The sequence below is a fragment of the Pyrus communis genome, chromosome 10 (assembly GCF_041283825.1).
Source record: "Pyrus communis isolate YQ-2024b chromosome 10, ASM4128382v1, whole genome shotgun sequence".
Classification (NCBI taxonomy): domain Eukaryota; kingdom Viridiplantae; phylum Streptophyta; class Magnoliopsida; order Rosales; family Rosaceae; genus Pyrus; species Pyrus communis.
Genome location: NC_142574.1, coordinates 19,824,859 through 19,842,767, shown reverse-complemented (window position 1 = coordinate 19,842,767; position 17,909 = coordinate 19,824,859). Strand labels below are relative to the sequence as shown.

General features: G+C 38.7%; 1 protein-coding gene across 1 annotated transcript; it reads right to left on the bottom strand.

Annotated features, from left to right (window-relative positions):
- Nucleotides 1-71: 71 nt before the first annotated feature.
- Nucleotides 72-4,366, bottom strand: LOC148693670 (uncharacterized). The gene is made up of 8 exons (XM_088678085.1): nt 4,039-4,366; nt 3,879-3,965; nt 3,722-3,796; nt 3,458-3,541; nt 2,492-2,574; nt 1,435-1,596; nt 412-497; nt 72-289 (listed from the first exon to the last, which is right to left on the bottom strand). The coding sequence occupies exons 1-6, from the start codon at nt 4,364-4,366 to the stop codon at nt 1,480-1,482; spliced, it is 774 nt and encodes a 257-aa protein (XP_088534211.1). The 3' UTR covers nt 72-289; nt 412-497; nt 1,435-1,479.
- Between the last annotated feature and the right edge of the window lie 13,543 nt (nt 4,367-17,909).

Below are 17,909 nucleotides of genomic sequence, written 5' to 3'. Positions count from 1 at the left end.
AATACAATCCACATACAACAAATTGTAGATTTTTTTAATATATTTCATGCATTATGTTTGATATAATAGACAATACCTAACCTAAGTTCCAGATATAAAATGTGTATATCGAATCTAAATGGATCTTAATCTGTTAATCCTTATAATAATTGGGGTTACTAATATAGTGTCAAGAAATGATTGGACAGAAGAACATGGGTAAACCTGTGACAAAAGACATACTTACAATAATTCAGCCATCAATCTTAAGGTCTTTCGGATCGGAGAGCTAAATCTTAATGCAAGCTTTCTGCAATTTTCTAGAAATACAAATAAAAAGTTAAAATCCAAGTCTAAAAATTAACCGATATCCCAACTTTCTAATAAATTGTGATGACAAAATCAACAAAATAGAATGAAAACATGACTTACACATTTAAGGCATGCTTGAATCTTGATCTAAAGTTGGTGATGAGTCGATTGGTTGTCACCAACTCTAAATGAGAATTCATCAGAACCTAGAAATTTAAATAAAGAATTTTACAAAATCAATATTTACTAAAACCCAATTATTTTGTTTATGATGTATTATGGCTTTCCAAAGACTGAAAAATAAAATAAAAATAAAAATAAAAAGCACAACAAAGAGTCAAAACTCAAAGTCAAAAATTCATCTTCAAAGTACTATTAAATGCCAGCATTCACCCAATTTTAAGAAATTGAATTGTTAAAATTTAAATACCATGATCAATTCACCTTCCTTAATATTTTCTAAAGTTTCCTCGCACCCTTCTTTAACCGCTGCACCAAAAATAAAAAATAAAAAGAAAAACCATATTACTCTTTAAATACTAAAATTGAAGATCTTAAATTCATAAATTATCCAAGACTTAATAAGCTCGTCAAAATAAGCATCCATCATAACAATAGCACTCAAATCGTGCTCCTTTGTTTCCCAACATTTTCTCATCAACCAAGCAGAGGAAAATTGTGTTCAACTAAATAGGTAGCAGTTGTGAGTTGGGTTTCACCTCTTTAAATTCATAATATTTTTAACATGCATGTCCATCATTATTTCTTTAATTTGCTTTCGAAATGGGGCAAGATCATGTTAGTTTAAAACTACTGTTAACATGTTATCATTCAATATAGTATAACATGGATCAAACAATTAACGTTCGTAAACCCCAAAAAAAAAAAAAACAAAAAAAAAAAATAGATGAGAGATTAATGGAAAAATTATTAGTCTGACATGATAAGTTGCAAAACCTACATCACCAAATCGTTTTCGCTCAATGCTAATAAAAGCCTAACATGACTAAGTTGTAGTGCAAAGAATTTTAAGTCTCTGACTCCCTTGAATGATGAAAATGCTAATAATCACAAAGTTCTCTGAATTTGCAGAAGATATATACCACATAATTAGACTAAAAAAACTGATTTTCAAATACATACCAAAGTTGAACTCTTTCTCCAACCAGTATCCGATGACTAAAAGGCTCAACATATTAGCCAATAAATAGAAAACACCCCATGTAACCAATTGCAAATGATGAGAAGCCACCCCTGGTGCCTGTCACCACCTTCTTTAAATCCAAAGCCCCCATCTTCTGCAACCTAAACCAACCAAAATCCAACACAACACCATCTTATACTTGTAATCTCTGTCAACTAACAAACTTCAGAGCAAAAAGAGTCTTCTCCAATTAGGACTAAAAACATCCACCAAATGATTTCAGATCAGTCCCCAAACTTGTAAAACATGTTTTTCTGCAAATAGGACAACGAAAAGTACGAAAAACTTAAAACCAACCAAGTGGTTTTCTTAAAGCAAGAAATTGGAGCTACCACAAACAGAATGTATCAAATTAACAATATGCAATCAATGAACTATTTCATAACAAAAATAGCTAAAGGCTTAGACCCAAATGAGATTAAATGTTAGGAATTCAAAAAACAAATTGAAAAATCTAATTCCAAAATTCCAAACACCCACCAAATGGTTTCGGATAAAGTTCTAAAGTTGAATACATGTTACCCATACATAAGGGTACATAAGAATGAGAAGTAAACTATGAAAATTTTAAAACAAAGGGCCAATCGTGCTCTTTGGCAAATTACATTTTGAGTTTGGCTGTTTTTCAGTTTCACTCTACCCTTAGATTTGTTCTTCTTTATGAGTAGACCTTCCAACCCAACATCTATTCACATATATAATTGCCCCTAGCTACACCAACACGAATCCAAAATCACATATATTCTCTAATGTAAACTAATTCATAGCTAATTAACATATTCAGATCCTAATTTTCTCATATGATTATGTACCAATAGGATTAGGCGAATCTGAAGAAACCCAAAATTTCCAGTCAAAGGAAAATTAATACAACCTCTGGAAAAAATAATCAGGAGATAAAAACTCAAATACCAAAAAATAGAATCAGTAAAATAATCATATAAATTGTGATTTAGATGAAAATATAGGAGGAGGGTAAAGATTGGAAACGCACAGAGAGGGAGGCCTTGTATTTCTGCCAATCTGAAATCCAATCCTCCTTGTCCCATTGGCCCTTGACAAACTTCTTCGATTACCACCTACACAAAGAGACAATTATCTCTTGAACCCTTTTCAGAAAATGAAAAATGGATTTGAGAGAGAGAGAGAGGAGAGAGAGAAATTAGGGTTTAAGAGCTAATTAAAGGAGATTGCATTGTGTTCATTTTTTCTTTTGTTTTTGTTTTAAAACTCACTCTTAATCAGGATTTCCTCTTTATCGTGTTTATAGTCTTTATTGTATATTATGCCTACATTATATCCCCATTTCAGTAAGAAATTGAAATCGGAATCAATATGCTTTTTGAGTAAACATGGTGTTTTCATTACATCTTTTTCATTAAATCTTCCATAGATTAATACACCCATGATCAAAATGGTCTACACGAATAGCCAAAGATTGACACAATTCACGTCCTCTCTCTAGCTAAAGAAAAACCTCTATATTTTTCTTTTAAAAGCTCCAATCACATTATCCAAAACAATACGTAAAAAAAATAGAAAGAAAAAAATTCCAAAATGAATACAGGTGAACCACAAAAATAAAAACTGAAATTCAAATACTTAGAAACAATGAACTACATCCCCCATTCATGAACATAATCCACTTCTCTCTTTATCTCCCCCTCTGTCAGACTAAACCAAAACCCTCAATCTCTTTTCAATACTGCAATAACATAACTCAACATAACATGGAATGAAAATCATTTACAACTTAGAACAAAAGAGACTAACTTATGCAACACCACCTAAAACACATAAAAAAAGGAAACAACATTCTCCAAATACACAAAAAAAAAATTAAGAACAAATGGATTTGCACAGATTCAACGTTCACAATATACAAAATTCAACCTCCACAATATACAAAAAGTAAAAATTTTGTTACACAAAATCCTCAGAGGAAGATACTAAATTATTTACCTTGTGCACAAAGGGCTTCGAAGTCTATACACCAAAGCCCAAAAACAAACAGCAAGGTCTCTTGATCATACACCCAAGCTGGATCTGACAATATAAACAAACTCTCAAAATCACAGAATCAAAATTGAAACAGAAAAGCCATCTGTAAATTCAAAACAACATGCAAAATCACAAATACAAAATTCAAACAAAAAACCCATGTGGACATTGAAAACCACATAAACAAAATTCGAAACAGCCACACGGAGAAGTCACGAAACTCACCAGAACATGCTAGATTTCGTGGGTAAAAAACTGATCCTGATCGAATCGAAAAATTGATGAAATAGCCGATGAAATCTGTAGCCACCGAGAGGTTTTAAAATCACAAAAATTTGAACACATAAAAGAAAACTCAAAAACAATAAGCTGGAGAACTCACCAGGAAACCCAAGGTTTCTGCAGGATTGACGATTTCCTGAAAACCATGCTTTTCTAGGTTTAAACTTTCTTCCCGAAGGCAACGGACCTAACATTATTTGGAAAGAAAATTCGATCACGAATTGAAAAAAAAAAAAATTGAGAGAGAGAAAGAGAGGAACCTGAGCTCGAGAGAGATCGAGAAATCCGTGGAAGCAAATGGAAGATCCCTGATTTTCCATCTTTCTTCCGTTCTTGGATGAGCAACACGTGTATAGCAGGAAGAAAATCCAACGAAAAGGCACACGGATGAGGACGCGTGGGCAACGCTGTGCACAGAGAAACAAAAAGCAGAAAAGCGAACGAAGAAGGCGGAGCAATGAGAGCAACTCCACCGGAGGTGGAGTAGCCCAGCACCAAGTCCAAATAATAGCCAGGCATCCTGTCCATTGGCTCCAGCCCACAAAACAGCCCGGCACCCAGCCCAAGCCAGGCAGCAGGCCAGCCCATTTCGGACAGACCCAGAAGCCGGTCCAAATGGCTGGCGCGTGCATGACACTCGCGACTGAGCGCGAGTAGCCGACAGTGTTGTAGGCGGTGGGGCCCGCGTGCAGGGCAACTTGCGTTCGACCGGCTGAGGGCTACGTGGCCCTCCTCAGAGTCGTTGGATTTCCAACGGCTAGTTTTTGTAGGCCGTTGGATTTCCAACGGTAAAAAAATTTTAAATTTGACTTTTAAATTGGACCGTCCGATCACAGATCAACGGTCCACGTTTTTTTTCACCAAAAATAAAATTAAAAAAAAAAAAAAGGCCCAACAGTCAGAAATTTGACCGTTGGCCACGTGGCAGCTGGTTGGCTGTTGGATTTGATTATTTTTCAAATCCAACGGTCCAGATTAATTACAACATTAAAAATTATTAAAAATTATGAAATTTTTTAAAAAAATACAGAAAAATTTTAAAAAATTAATTTTTTTCTATAAATACCTAACCCTCATCTTCCACCTTACACCACATTTCAATATTTTCTACACTTTCTACATTTGAATATTTTGTACACTTTGAGAGAAAAAAATAACTTCGTGGAAGCTCAGTGAAGATATTACGTTGTGTGAATGTTGGGTTTGCACTACTCATGACCCGATTACGGGTAATGAGATGGATAAGCGAGAAATGTGGAGTAAAATTACGAAATCGTTTTGCGATGTACATGGAAAGGATGCCAGATCTAGTCAAGGTCTTCAAGGTCGTTGGAAAAAACTCAACGCATCCTTTACTTGTTGGAAAAACGCCATCTCTCATGCTTCTGGTAATCTGCGTAGTGGGACAAGTTTAGCGGATGAGGTAACAATATTTTTATTTATTTATATGCATTCCACCCACATCAATATTTTAATTTATTTAATTTCTTATGTAATTTCTATGTAATATGCATTCCACGCCCATCAATATTTTAATTTATTTATTTGTGTTACACCCACATCAATATTTTAATTTATTTAATTTCTTATGTAATTTCTATGTAATTTCTTATGTAATTTATATGCATTCCACGTCCATCAATATTTTAATTTATTTATTTGTGTTACACCCATAATTTTTAATACTATCTTATCCCACATTTTTATAGACACTACAAGCACAAGCATTCTACAATGCAAAGAACCATAACAAATCATTCAACAAATGGGAATGTTGGCAAATTGTGAAAGATTGCCCTAGATACAAAATTGTGGCAACCGGTCCAGAAGTTGTCATGCACGGTATGGGTCTACATAGTTCGCCAAAAGCAGACACAGCCGAATAAGAAGCCAACACATTTGAAGACACGGAAGGGATGCCTGAACAAGTGCCAGAGACCCAACCAACTCGTCAGTCCCTCAGGCCTCAAGGTAAAAAGGCATCTAAGAAAAAAGGTAGTTCTTCCAAAAATGACTACACTAAATATATGGAGGAACTTACTCGTCAAGGTGAACTGAACATGGCATGGGAAAAGGTTAGAGATGAGGAAAAAGCTACTGCTATGGCAACAATAATAGCAGCTACTGAGGCTCGTGATGCGGCGGCTGACAGACAAAGAGAAATAGTTAATCGAGAGAACGAGATGATTAGAGAAGCACTTCATCGAGAGAATGAGATGCTTAGAGAAGAAAGGATGGCTCAAACAGATCGTGACACTATGAACAAGTCTCTTTTATGACTGTCTCCGAATTCAAAATATTTTTGGACATCAGAAAAAAGAGATGTCATGCGAAGGAGGCGTGCAAGAGATGCCGAAACAAGTCAAGGGGGTTCCAGCTACAAAAATCCTAGCAACCAAGATCCTACCACCACATATCCTAACTCCACAGACTTTGTATAATTTCTTATTTATTTTTAGAACTTTATTTAATTTCTTATGTAATTTCTTATTTATTTTTAGAACTTTATTTAATTTCTTATGTAATTTTTGTACTTTATTTAAATATTTGAATAAGATTACATAAACTCACCAAATAAACATTTAAAAAAAAACACCAAATAAAATTACACAACCTCACCATTTAAACTTAAAAAAACACCAAATAAAATTACAAAACGTCACCATTTTTAGAACTTTATTTTAATTATCTTCGCCTTCGTGCAATCTCCACTGATGGTCAATCAAGTCATTCTGGCGGGTTATGTGCCAGTATGGCTCTTGCAATGAAGTGTACCGCTGAACGATCAATTCATTGTAACGTCCATCCCGTTCCAACGGCTCGTGTTGCACGGGATCTTCGGTCCGGTCATGAGCATAGTAGATTTGTGTTCTTGAGTTGCTCATCGGATCCAGCTCGTATTCATCGACAGCATCATAATCATACTCGTCTTCAACAATCATGTTGTGGAGAATAATACACGTTATCATGATGGATCGAAGAGCCTCGACATCAAACATTCTAGCTACAGCTCTGACAATGGCCCAACGAGCTTGCAGGATACCAAAACAACGCTCAACATCCTTCCTACACCCTTCTTGACACTTTGCAAAGTGTTTCTCTTTTTCACTCTGCGAATGTGGCACTGTTTTGACAAATGTTGATCACCTTGGGTAAATACCATCTGCAAGGTAGTATGGTCCCTCGTATTTATTACCACTAACCCAATATGTGCATCTCGGCCCATTTCCTTGTAGCAGTTCGTCAAACACTAGAGATTGGGTAAGGACATTTAGGTCATTCTGAGCTCCTGGAACACCAAAAAAAGCATGCCAAATCCATGTATCAAAAGAAGCCACTGCTTCCAAAATGATGCTTTTGGCTCTTTTTCTGTCGCCATAAGCTCCTTGCCACGCACTTGGACAGTTTTTCCATGTCCAGTGCATGCAGTCGATGCTTCCAATCATGCCAGGGAAGCCTCCCATCTCACCCTTCCTCAGAAGCCTTCGCATGTCCTTTGGCGTGGGTTGTCGAAGGTACTCATTGGTGTAAAGGGCTTCAATTGCAGAGCAAAACCGCATCAGGGACTCCAGAACTGTTGTTTTTCCCATCCTTGCGATCTCATCAACTTGATCTGCAGATGCTCCATATGCAAGCATTCGCAAGGCAGCCGTAATTTTTTGCTCAAGAAGAAGACCTTGAACATGAAAAACATCCTCTTTTTGCACAAAATATGGATCATGGTTGCAAACATCACTCATGATTTTATCTAACAAACTTCGTTGCATTCTAAAATGACGTCTAAAAACATGATCAGGGAAAACACTGTTGGGAATAAAATAATCTTCCAAGAGATCTTTACCTCGTCTTTCCCTTCTTCTATCGATGTTTGCCGCACGTCTGGGTTTGGCTATCTGACTCATAGCTTCCATGATATGGCGGGAATGTGAGGCCCTCCGCCTACTATGATGATCATCCTCATCCTCCTCCATTGCGAAGGCCTCATCTCCACCTCCACCTTGGTCAAGATTGACCAATTCTTCCTGTTGTGCCAACAACCTTTTCTGCTGCTCTTGCAACTGTTTATACGCTCTCCTTGAAGAAGACATTGTAAGAACTCAAGATTTGAAAACGATAAAGAAGAATTCTGAGCTAAAAAAAAGGATTGAGTTTAGTGTGAGGATGGATGTAGGGATGTAGGGTTTATATGGACAAAAAAAGAGAAGATGAGGTTCCGGACAATGCCACGTGGCACTACGTGATTGTTTGAAAATCTTATCGAAATCTTGGCTAAATTATTGTAAATAGGAAGTGACACGTGGCGTGTCGGGATTGGTTGAAAATCTTATCAGAAATCTATCTACAAAATAGTACGTTCGGATAATGACACGTGGGGTGACAAGATTGGTTAAAAATCTTATCGAAATCTTGCCTAAATTATTGTAAACAGGAAGTGACACGTGGGTTGTCGGGATTGGTTGAAAATTGATGCGAGAATTATACGCGCACAAATTAAACCCTATTTGTGATAATTGTAGTAATGATGTAAGTAGGGATCGTTCTAACCGGGGATTAACTAGGGGTGCTAATCTATTTTGAATTGACTTGAAAACACAAAAACTAAATGTAAATACTCTTAACAAGACTACTATGACTCAGAATGGCTTTGAAAAACTCAAACTGCCTAAAACAATCAAACTGACTCAAATAGAAACTAGAACTTGATTTAGACGAATTTGAAACTGTTTATGACTCCAAAAGCTTAAAGATATAAAAATAAAACAAATACGAATGATTAAGACTCAACGAAATATGGGGGAAATGTGTTTGGACGATATTAAATTAAATGGACAGAATATAATTAAAGGCAAAATGTAAATATGAATGAAAATATGGATGATGGAATAGCCAAGGGGTTCTTCTCCACATATGTTACACTTGCATACAATATTGATTCTCAGTTGGTCTTTCGATAAGTTGTGAAACTCAACACCCTGGGTTAATTAGGTCCGCTTAAATTAACCGTCAAGTTCTCCTTAAGTCAATGAATTGGATGGGTTAGCGCAACGCAATTCACCACATTCTCCAAAAGTCCTTTACGTGAAAAGCACAATAAAGATACAATCAAAGATCATTAAGCATTATGAAAACTATAAGTGTTGACGAGGCATTCGTTACTATGATGAGCATGAAACTAGTGCCAAGAATTCATTTAACGCGATTGTTTATAAGCAACCTCCACTACTTGTAAATATAAGTTCATAACGATTAGGTGAAATTCACTTATATTCTAGCGTCATATTTATGCATGAAAATTAAGCGCGCATTCTTAATAAACATTCATAAATAAGTTATCAATCAAACGGTTAAACAAATTGAATCCACAACTTATGAAATTCCAACGAAAGTTAATCAATTCATATTGCAAATATAAACATAGTTTCGAATCACCCCCTAGCTAAAGGGGGTTTAGTTCCTCATAAGTTTGAAATCAAAGAAACCCCTAAACATTCCAACAACTCAAACGTGAATTGTATGAACGTTTAGGCACTCTTCTCTTCCATTCTCATACGTACAAAACAAAGAGAATTAAATTTAAACTTTGAAATCAAAGAAACACCTAAACATTCCAACAACTCAAACTTGAATTGTATGAACGTTTAGGCACTCTTTTCTTCCTCGTTGTTGTAGCACAAGGTCTAAGGTGAGCTTTGGGGATTATGTGAAGTGTTTTGGAGGGATGGGAAGTGGTTGGATAGTGGCTGCAATGGAGGAGAAAAACTGCACAGAAATGGAAGGGGATTTGCGGCACTAGGGTTGTGTTTGTGTTATGTGAAGTGTTGTGAATGGAATCATGAGATGGTGAATGGAATGCAAGGGTATTTATAGGAGAAGTGGAGATGTATATGGCTGTTTGTTTAAGGTGTTTGTGGCTGCAATGATGAAGAGTTAGAGCTGGAAATGAAAGGGAAAGCTGGAAAGGTAAATGAAATGCACGGCATAGAATGAATGGTGCTGTTTTTTGTATGTGAATGCATGCTGGAATTGAAAGGGAAAGCTGGAAAGGTGATGAAATGCACGGCATAGAATGAATGGTGCTGTTTTTGTATGTGAATGCATGCTGGAATTAAAAGGGAAAGCTGGAAAGGTGATGAAATGCACGGCACAAAATGGTTGTTGGTGTGTGAATGCATGTGTTGAATGATTAAAGTGTATGTGGGTGAATATGTAGCTGAAAATGCATGTGAATGCATGCTGGAAATGCAATGTGAAGTCACGGCAAAGGGTGAAGTGGATGTGAAATGGGAGTGCATGTGTGTGAATGTGATGAAAATGCATGTGATGCATGGCAAAGGGCTTTGTTTATGTGTTGGCATGGGAATTTCTGGTTCTAAGGCTTTGTTTGCTTGGGCTAGGCCCTTTGTTTTATGTTCTAAAGTGCACACAAAGCTTCAATTTTGTCCAACACTTTGGCTCCAAGCATAAGCTATCCATTCTTGGCCCAAAAATGCTCCAAAAGGCTCCAAAATGCACTTCTTTGCTCCTTTAGCCCTTAGAACCTGAAATCATACGAAAATGACTTAAAACACTTAAAGAACTAAGAAACAACAACATAAATGCACGAAAACAAGCTAAGTAAGTCGCCTAAATATGTTCCTATCAGATTCCCCCACACTTAGCTTTTGCTAGTCCTCGAGCAAAACAAAACGATAACATACAAACAAACGACACTAAACAAGTAAAACACAACCTAAACCTTCCAACAATCGTCTTAGGGATTTCCAATGCACATGACATGTTAAAAATCATCATTCCCACAGATTTTAGTCATCTTCGCACTTAAGTACATTCTTAATCATCGTCACCACATACTATTTCACAATTAAGCATTTAAAACCATATTTTGAATGTAGTAACATGCCTTAGAGAATTTGCTCAATTCCTCACAAGATATGCACTCAATTTCACTCAGATTTACTGACTACACACCCTACACTAAGTATATGTGAGAAGATTGATGTAAACATGAAAATGAACACTCACATATATGTATCACAAAGAACGCAATTTCTGGAGTTAATAAGCATGTTTAGATATGATCTCATGAATGGAATGCTACTACTTAGACGCGAGAACCAGTGACACCATATGCTCATACCAAGTTCAAACTCCACAAATTGAAACACATAACACTCAAGATTGAAGTCACGGGTTGTAATGGGGTTCGGAGCGTGTGGATAACAATGAAGGGATATGGAAAACAAAGGTTTTTAAAGAAATAGTGAGCAAAGCATTTGAATCAACTTAGAATTCACTTTTGAATGAAAACTCAACGTTTGAACAAAAAGGGAGAATTTAGACAATTTACGCCCAGAATTGGTGTTTTGGAACCTTTCTTCAATCACTTATTCTTTCATTTTTTTTTTTTTTTCAAGCTCTTTTTTTTTTTTTTTTTTTTTTTCTTTTCTTTTGAAACTCAAAACATAAACACTTAAACATTCTCTCCCCCACACTTATTTTCTTTCATAATGTAACTCAAAAGGAATTCAATTAAGTCATGCTCACTATCTTTTAAGAACAAGGGTGGGGATTGTCCTAAACTAGGCTAGGTGAGGAAAATGTGGGTAAACAAAGAATAAAGGCTAAACAAGGCTCAACGGGGTTAAAACTTACAACATAAACGAAGTATGGGAAGTAAGGCTATTTGGCTATGGTGGTGGTCACTACATAACTTCTTCTTGAATACGTGTTATGCAAATCAATAACATGCTTTGAATGAAATGGGCATGAGTTCTAGCATTTGGAACTATATGATGAAACGCCTTCTAAGTAGTAACCAAGCAAAGAATAATGAGATCATGCAACGACTTTAGAAAACAAGAAATCACAGATTATACTCTCCAAAGAATGTTATAGGCTCAAGTCTCTCAGGGTTGTAGCGTTTGTTTGAGTTCCTTCCTTCAAGCATGTTACAAAAACGAATTTTTTTCTTTTATGATTGCATGTGAAGTCATACATTATAACCATAACCAAGCATATAACAAGAGTAAATCAAACTTTTCTCTATGTTTATAACTTTTTTTTTTTTTAACAGTCATGCAATTAGAAACCAAATCCTTATCATTGTGTTGGAAGGTGACCTACGACACAAAAACGACTCAAAACACTCTTTTTAGGCTTTTCAAAACATGTTTTTCAAATTTTTATGTGATTTTCGAATTTTTAAGTCAAAACACACTAAACACGCTTAAAAACACTTAAAAACAGCAAGAAACAACATTTGAAGCTATGGTGGATAAAACCCTACGAATTTGCATCAAAACACTTTAGTAACTCCCCCACACTTAAATCAAACATTGTCCTCAATGTTTTAAGCTTAAAACCACACTGAACACAAGCAAACATACAAAAAGCAACTAAACATACTAAACATGGCAGAATGTAATTAACAAAGAGAAGAGTTTAGGGACGCAAATCTGGTTATGGAGTGTAAATTCCATCTTCTCTTTGTTGATTGCATTGAGGCTTGTTCTTGATGATTCCACAGGCTTACTCTCGAACTGGTTGCCGCCCATCGTTGATTTTCCTTTGTGCTACTCTTGATCTGGGCAGCAGGATTCTTTTGGTCTCCCCCGAAGGTCTGAGCTTACTCCTTTGGTCTGTTTCTTTGTTCAATCTTTCCAATTCGTATTGAAAAGGGTTGGAGTAACTCAGCCTAAGTTTGTCTCCACATGCTTCAATGTATCATTTTCACTTGCCTTACTCGCTCCCCTTTGCAGAAGTGGTCCCTTCTCTGGAAGTGTATCAACCGTTGAAGATGACTACTCGAGAGCAACGCTAGGTAAGCAATCAGGAATAGATTCCAGGCAGTTGGCTCCAGATCGGAAGACTGACTCCAAGTGCCGGCTGATTGCTTCTTTTACTTTGCCATGCGAGTAAGAACAAGGACAAAGAAAAAGACAGGGAAAGAGCATGATATGAGATACTTTTGCTTTTGACCTTGATGATATGAGATACCTTTGCTTTTGAAGAAGCGGTGAATGAATCAGCATACTTCAATCCGCCGTTTCCTCCTGGGTCATCTGTACTCCAGGCATCTGGTATCATCTTTGGGGAAGAAGAAAGAATTGAGTATTTCGAAAGGCTTTGTTGGGAGTGTACCCTCAGAGGTGAGAGAGAGTTGGGCATTTTCTTCAGGTTTGCCTTGCCATAAAAGACGAAGGTCGACATATATAGAAATAATATCAAGTGGTGGTACTGTTCTTTTACCCTTGTCGACAAATGTCTCTTCGATATCTGAACGACGCCTCTTCGATTTCTGAGCAGGCGCCCTTTTGATTTCTGAACGACGCCCCTTTGCTTTCTGAACGACACGTAGTAGTGCGGATGCGGCTCCTTTTGACAAAGCTGCATGCGTTTTCTGAAAAGCAGAGAAAGCGTCGCCGAACTTTGCGCTTGTCGGCTAAAGATATGTAGTTGCGGTGATGGCCTCCACGTGTTGTCTGAAAAGAAGAAATCTTTTGACAAAGTTGAACGTGTCTTCTGAAAAGCCGAGAAAGCGTCGCCTAACTTACGCCGGAAAATCCGGCTCTTTGAATCGGTGGACGCGTCGCTTTGGCGTTTTATAGAGCTATCGATCACCGCCAACAACACATTCTGAAGATTTCCCATTCTTGAAAATCGACTCCGGCCCTTGGAAATTTAACTCCATCCACCCCTTCTCTTTGAACATTTTTGAAAAATGGCAAACCCATCGAACCTTAGCTTGGAATTGAGCCTTAGCAGTGATACGGGCGCGCTGCGTCAAGGTAACGTATGGCGCCCTTCTTTCTTATCTTCTAACGGTCCTCTTTCAGGTGAAGACTCTGTGATGCAGGACGCCACAACAGCTACAATAGTAGCTAGGAACCTCCTTACTCCAAAAGATAGTAGGCTGCTGTCAGGACGGTCCGATGAGTTGGCCGTTCAAGAGTCCCTCGCACTTAGTGTTCAGTGTGCGAGTTCTGTGTCCAACATGGGCCAACGCCTGCTTGCCCGCTCCCGTCAGGTGGAATCATTGATGGCAGAGGTGGAAAGTCTCAAGCAGGAGATCAAACTGCTTAAGTACGAGAATAGAAGTTTGCACGTGCTTGCCAACAACTATTCGACGGGTATGAAGAGGAAGCTTGATGAGCTACAAGAATCCAATGGTCGGATGCAAAGTGACCGTCAAACTGACCGTCAAAGGCTTTCGGCTTACTTCCAGAGGCACATTTTTCCTGGCTCGTCCAGCGTTTGGCCAAGTATTGGGGCCTGGAATGCTCTAGCTCCGATGCCTCCTGCTCCGATGCCTCCCGCATCTGTGCCTTCCGCTTCGACGCCTCCTGCTTCTAGAATTTTGCCCAGTAGTGGGGCTTCAAGTAAACGCCCTTTGTGAAGGCTCCATCTTTCCTTGTTTAGCAGTGCCTATCAATAAACCAAACATTTTCTCAATGTTACAATCATAGACTCACACAATTAATAAACAAACAAACAATAACAACTAAACAACCTAATAAGGCAGAAACGAAATAACAACAAAGAGAAGAGTTTTTAGGAATCTGGAATTGGAGTGCTTTCTAAGTCTTCCTTTGTTGAATGCATGGGTTGCCTCCCAAGTAGCGCTTTCTTTTACGTCTTGCAGCCGGACGGTACCTCCGTTTAAGCTTGACTAGGTTTCACGGCATCCTCCTTATGCACCATACGGCTTAAGTGGTCAGCCACCACGTTTTCACTTCCCTTCTTGTCCCGGATTTCGATATCGAACTCTTGGAGAAGAAGCATCCATCGGAGAAGCCTCGGCTTTGCTTCCTTTTTCGTGAGCAAGTACTTCAAAGCTGCATGATCAGAATAAACGATTACTTTAGTACCAATTAAATATGAACGGAATTTATCTAAAGCAAAAACCACAGCTAGAAGTTCTTTTTCCGTCGTGGAGTAGTTTAATTGGGCATCATTGAGAGTCCGAGAGGCATAGTATATGACATGCGGCCGCTTGTCTCTTCTTTGTCCTAGAACAGCTCCTAATGCATAGTCGGATGCATCGCACATGAGCTCGAACGGAAGGCTCCAATCTGGAGGTACAATAATGGGGGCCGAGACTAGTTTCTCCTTGAATTGGTTAAATGCCGAATTACACTCTTCATCAAACTTGAATGGCACATCTTTTTGAAGCAATCGGCAAAGAGGGTTGGACATCTTGGAGAAGTCCTTGATAAAATGCCTATAGAACCCTGCATGGCCAAGAAACGAACGTACCTCTCTAACCGAAGTAGGAGAGGGTAAGTGACGTATAAGGTCTATTTTCGATTTATCTACTTCAATACCTTTTTCTGAAACAATATGTCCTAAAACTATACCTTGTTTCACCATAAAGTGACATTTCTCCCAATTCAAGACAAGGTTAGTTTCAACACATCGCTTCAAAATTAAGGTCAGATTATCCAAGCAATTATCAAATGAACTCCCAAATACACTGAAATCATCCATGAAAACCTCAATGATCTTTTCAACAAAATCGGAAAATATACTTACCATACACCTTTGGAAAGTGGCCGGTGCGTTGCATAAGCCAAATGGCATGCGACGATAAGCAAATGTTCCAAAGGGACATGTGAATGTGGTCTTCTCTTGATCATCCGGGGCTATCACAATTTGGTTATATCCAGAGTATCCATCAAGAAAACAGTAAAAAGCATGACCGGCTAACCTTTCGAGCATCTGGTCGATGAATGGCAAAGGAAAGTGATCTTTCCTAGTCATGGCATTTAGCTTCCGGTAATCGATACATACTCGCCATCCAGTCTGAATGCGTGTAGGCACGAGCTCATTCTCATCATTCTTGATAACAGTTACTCCGGACTTCTTGGGAACGACTTGAACTGGAGAAACCCAACGGCTATCGGAGATAGGGTAAATCACTCCGCAATCCAAAAGCTTGATTATTTCCTTCCCCACCACTTCCATCATCGGAGGGTTGAGACGGCGTTGAGCCTCTCGGGATGGCTTAGTCCCCTCCTCAAGAAGTATACGGTGCATGCATGTGGTAGGGTTTATTCCTTTAATGTCGGCCAAAGTCCACCCTATGGCCGTTTTGTGCTCTCGCAGCACCCTCACAAGCTTCTCCTCCTCCATTGCCGTGAGACTTGATGAAATGATGACGGGCAATGTTTCGCCTTCTCCCAAAAACACATACTTCAAATGGTCCGGCAATGGCTTAAGTTCAAGCGATGGTGCCTGAGCAACAGAAGGTAGCATCTTAGTGGAAACTGAATTTGAAAGTGAGAGTGGAACCTTACCATATTGTTGTGGCAATGACTCAAGGGCTGCCACAACCTCAATTATTTCTTCACTAGAACCCATTGCAAAGAATTCCTTCTCCTTGCCGTGGCCTTGCATTGGCCCAAATCCTTCATTTTTGCGCTCTATGGCCTTAGTGATGGTTGTTTCCAGGGCGTCCTCGTTCAATTCTTCAAGGTATACCTGCGCCAAAGAATCGATAACATCAATGGAAAAACAAGAATGGTCATCAACGGGATATCTCATAGTTTCAGAAATATTAAAATCAATCACTTCCCTATCGAATTCCATTGTCAAGGTGCCTTTGTATACATCAATCTTCGTTCGGGCCATCTTCATGAATGGCCTACCAAGGAGAATCGGCAAAGATGTAGAATGGGCTGAATCCTCCATGTCTAGGACGTAGAAATCAGCCGGAAAAATTAAATGGTTCACCTGCACAAGCACATCTTCCAAAACTCCCTTTGGATACGCGTTAGAACGATCGGCCAATTGTATAATTACACCATCTTGTTTTAATTCACCCAAATTCATAGATGCATAAATAGAATAAGGCATGACATTTATGGATGCACCTAAATCAAGCATGGCATTTTCAAAACGATTATGTCCAATCACACAAGGAATCGTGAAACTACCGGGGTCTTTGCACTTGGTAGACAGTTTACGTTGCAAAACAGCGGACACATTCTCGCTTACCTTCACTACCTCTTTGTTTGCCCTTCTTCTCTTTGTATTGCATAGGTCCTTGAGGAATTTAGCATACTTTGGAACCTGTTTGATTGCATCGAGAAGCGGTATGTTCATTTGCACCTTCCGGAATGTTTCAAGAATGTCCTTCTCGCTTTCTTCCTTTTTTTCTTGCATGAACCTTTGAGGAAAAGGTACATTGGGCAGATTAGGACGTGAAGTACATGAATTTGAACTTAAATTACCTGATTTGGCCGAGTTAGGGTGATTGGGGGCCTGCGGCATTGGGTTTTTCACCCTTTCCGTGGGTGAGCTAGACACTTCCTCAGGTTGTGTCGTTTCTTCATCTACTTTCTGGGCAGATTTGGGATTGTTTGGTTCGGCCCCAACTTCTTTTCCACCCCTTAGGGTGATGGCCTTGGCGGATTCGAATCCTCCCTTTGGATTAACTGTGGTTGAGCTAGGAAGCTTTCCTTGCTCTCTAATCTGTCCAAGGAACTCAGAAATCTGCCCTATTTGTTTCTTCATATCCATCATCTCCTTCTCGTTATTTGCTATCCGGTTGTTTTGATTTTGCAACCCCTGCGAAATAGAGGTTAGTAATTGCATAGCTTGATTACTTTCCAATGACGTACCTGAATGAGATGATGCCGAAGGTTGTTGGGGTTGTTGGGATGCATACGGCTTGGAATAAAAACCAGGGGGGTTTGGCCTAAATCCTCCTTGTTGGGCAGCTTGTTGTGGCTCCCTCCATTTGAAGTTTGGATGGTCCCTCCATCCGACATTGTAAGTGTTCGAGTATGGGTTGTTTTGATTTTGTCCTTGGAAACCAATTGCATTGGCAGATTCCCACCCACCATTCTCGATTAGTTGAGGGCACTTGTCGGATGGATGCCCTTGAATTGAGCACACGCCACAAACTTGGTGTTCTTGTGCTTTTGGACCAATCACAACCTGAGAAACAAGAGAAGTAAGATTAGCAAGTTGTGATTGAATTTCAGAAATAGCACTCACCTCATTTACACTTTGTTGCCGTGGGGCTTCCCTTTGGCCCACTCCTTCATATTGTTGAGCGTTGAGCGCTCGGTTGGCTATGAGAATCTTGGCATCCCTTGGTGTTTTGTCCACCAATGCTCCTCCCGCT

What these genes read in the sequence shown, in the direction of transcription:
- LOC148693670 (XM_088678085.1), bottom strand. Translation starts at nt 4,366, where the DNA reads ATGGGCTGGCCTGCTGCCTGGCTTGGGCTGGGTGCCGGGCTGTTTTGT. An exon ending in CAGAAACCTTGGGTTTCCTG is followed by an intron (nt 3,797 to 3,878) that starts GTGAGTTCTCCA and finishes CGGTGGCTACAG; the next exon opens with ATTTCATCGGCTATTTCATC. An exon ending in GAAATACAAGGCCTCCCTCT is followed by an intron (nt 1,597 to 2,491) that starts CTGTGCGTTTCC and finishes TGGTTGGTTTAG; the next exon opens with GTTGCAGAAGATGGGGGCTT.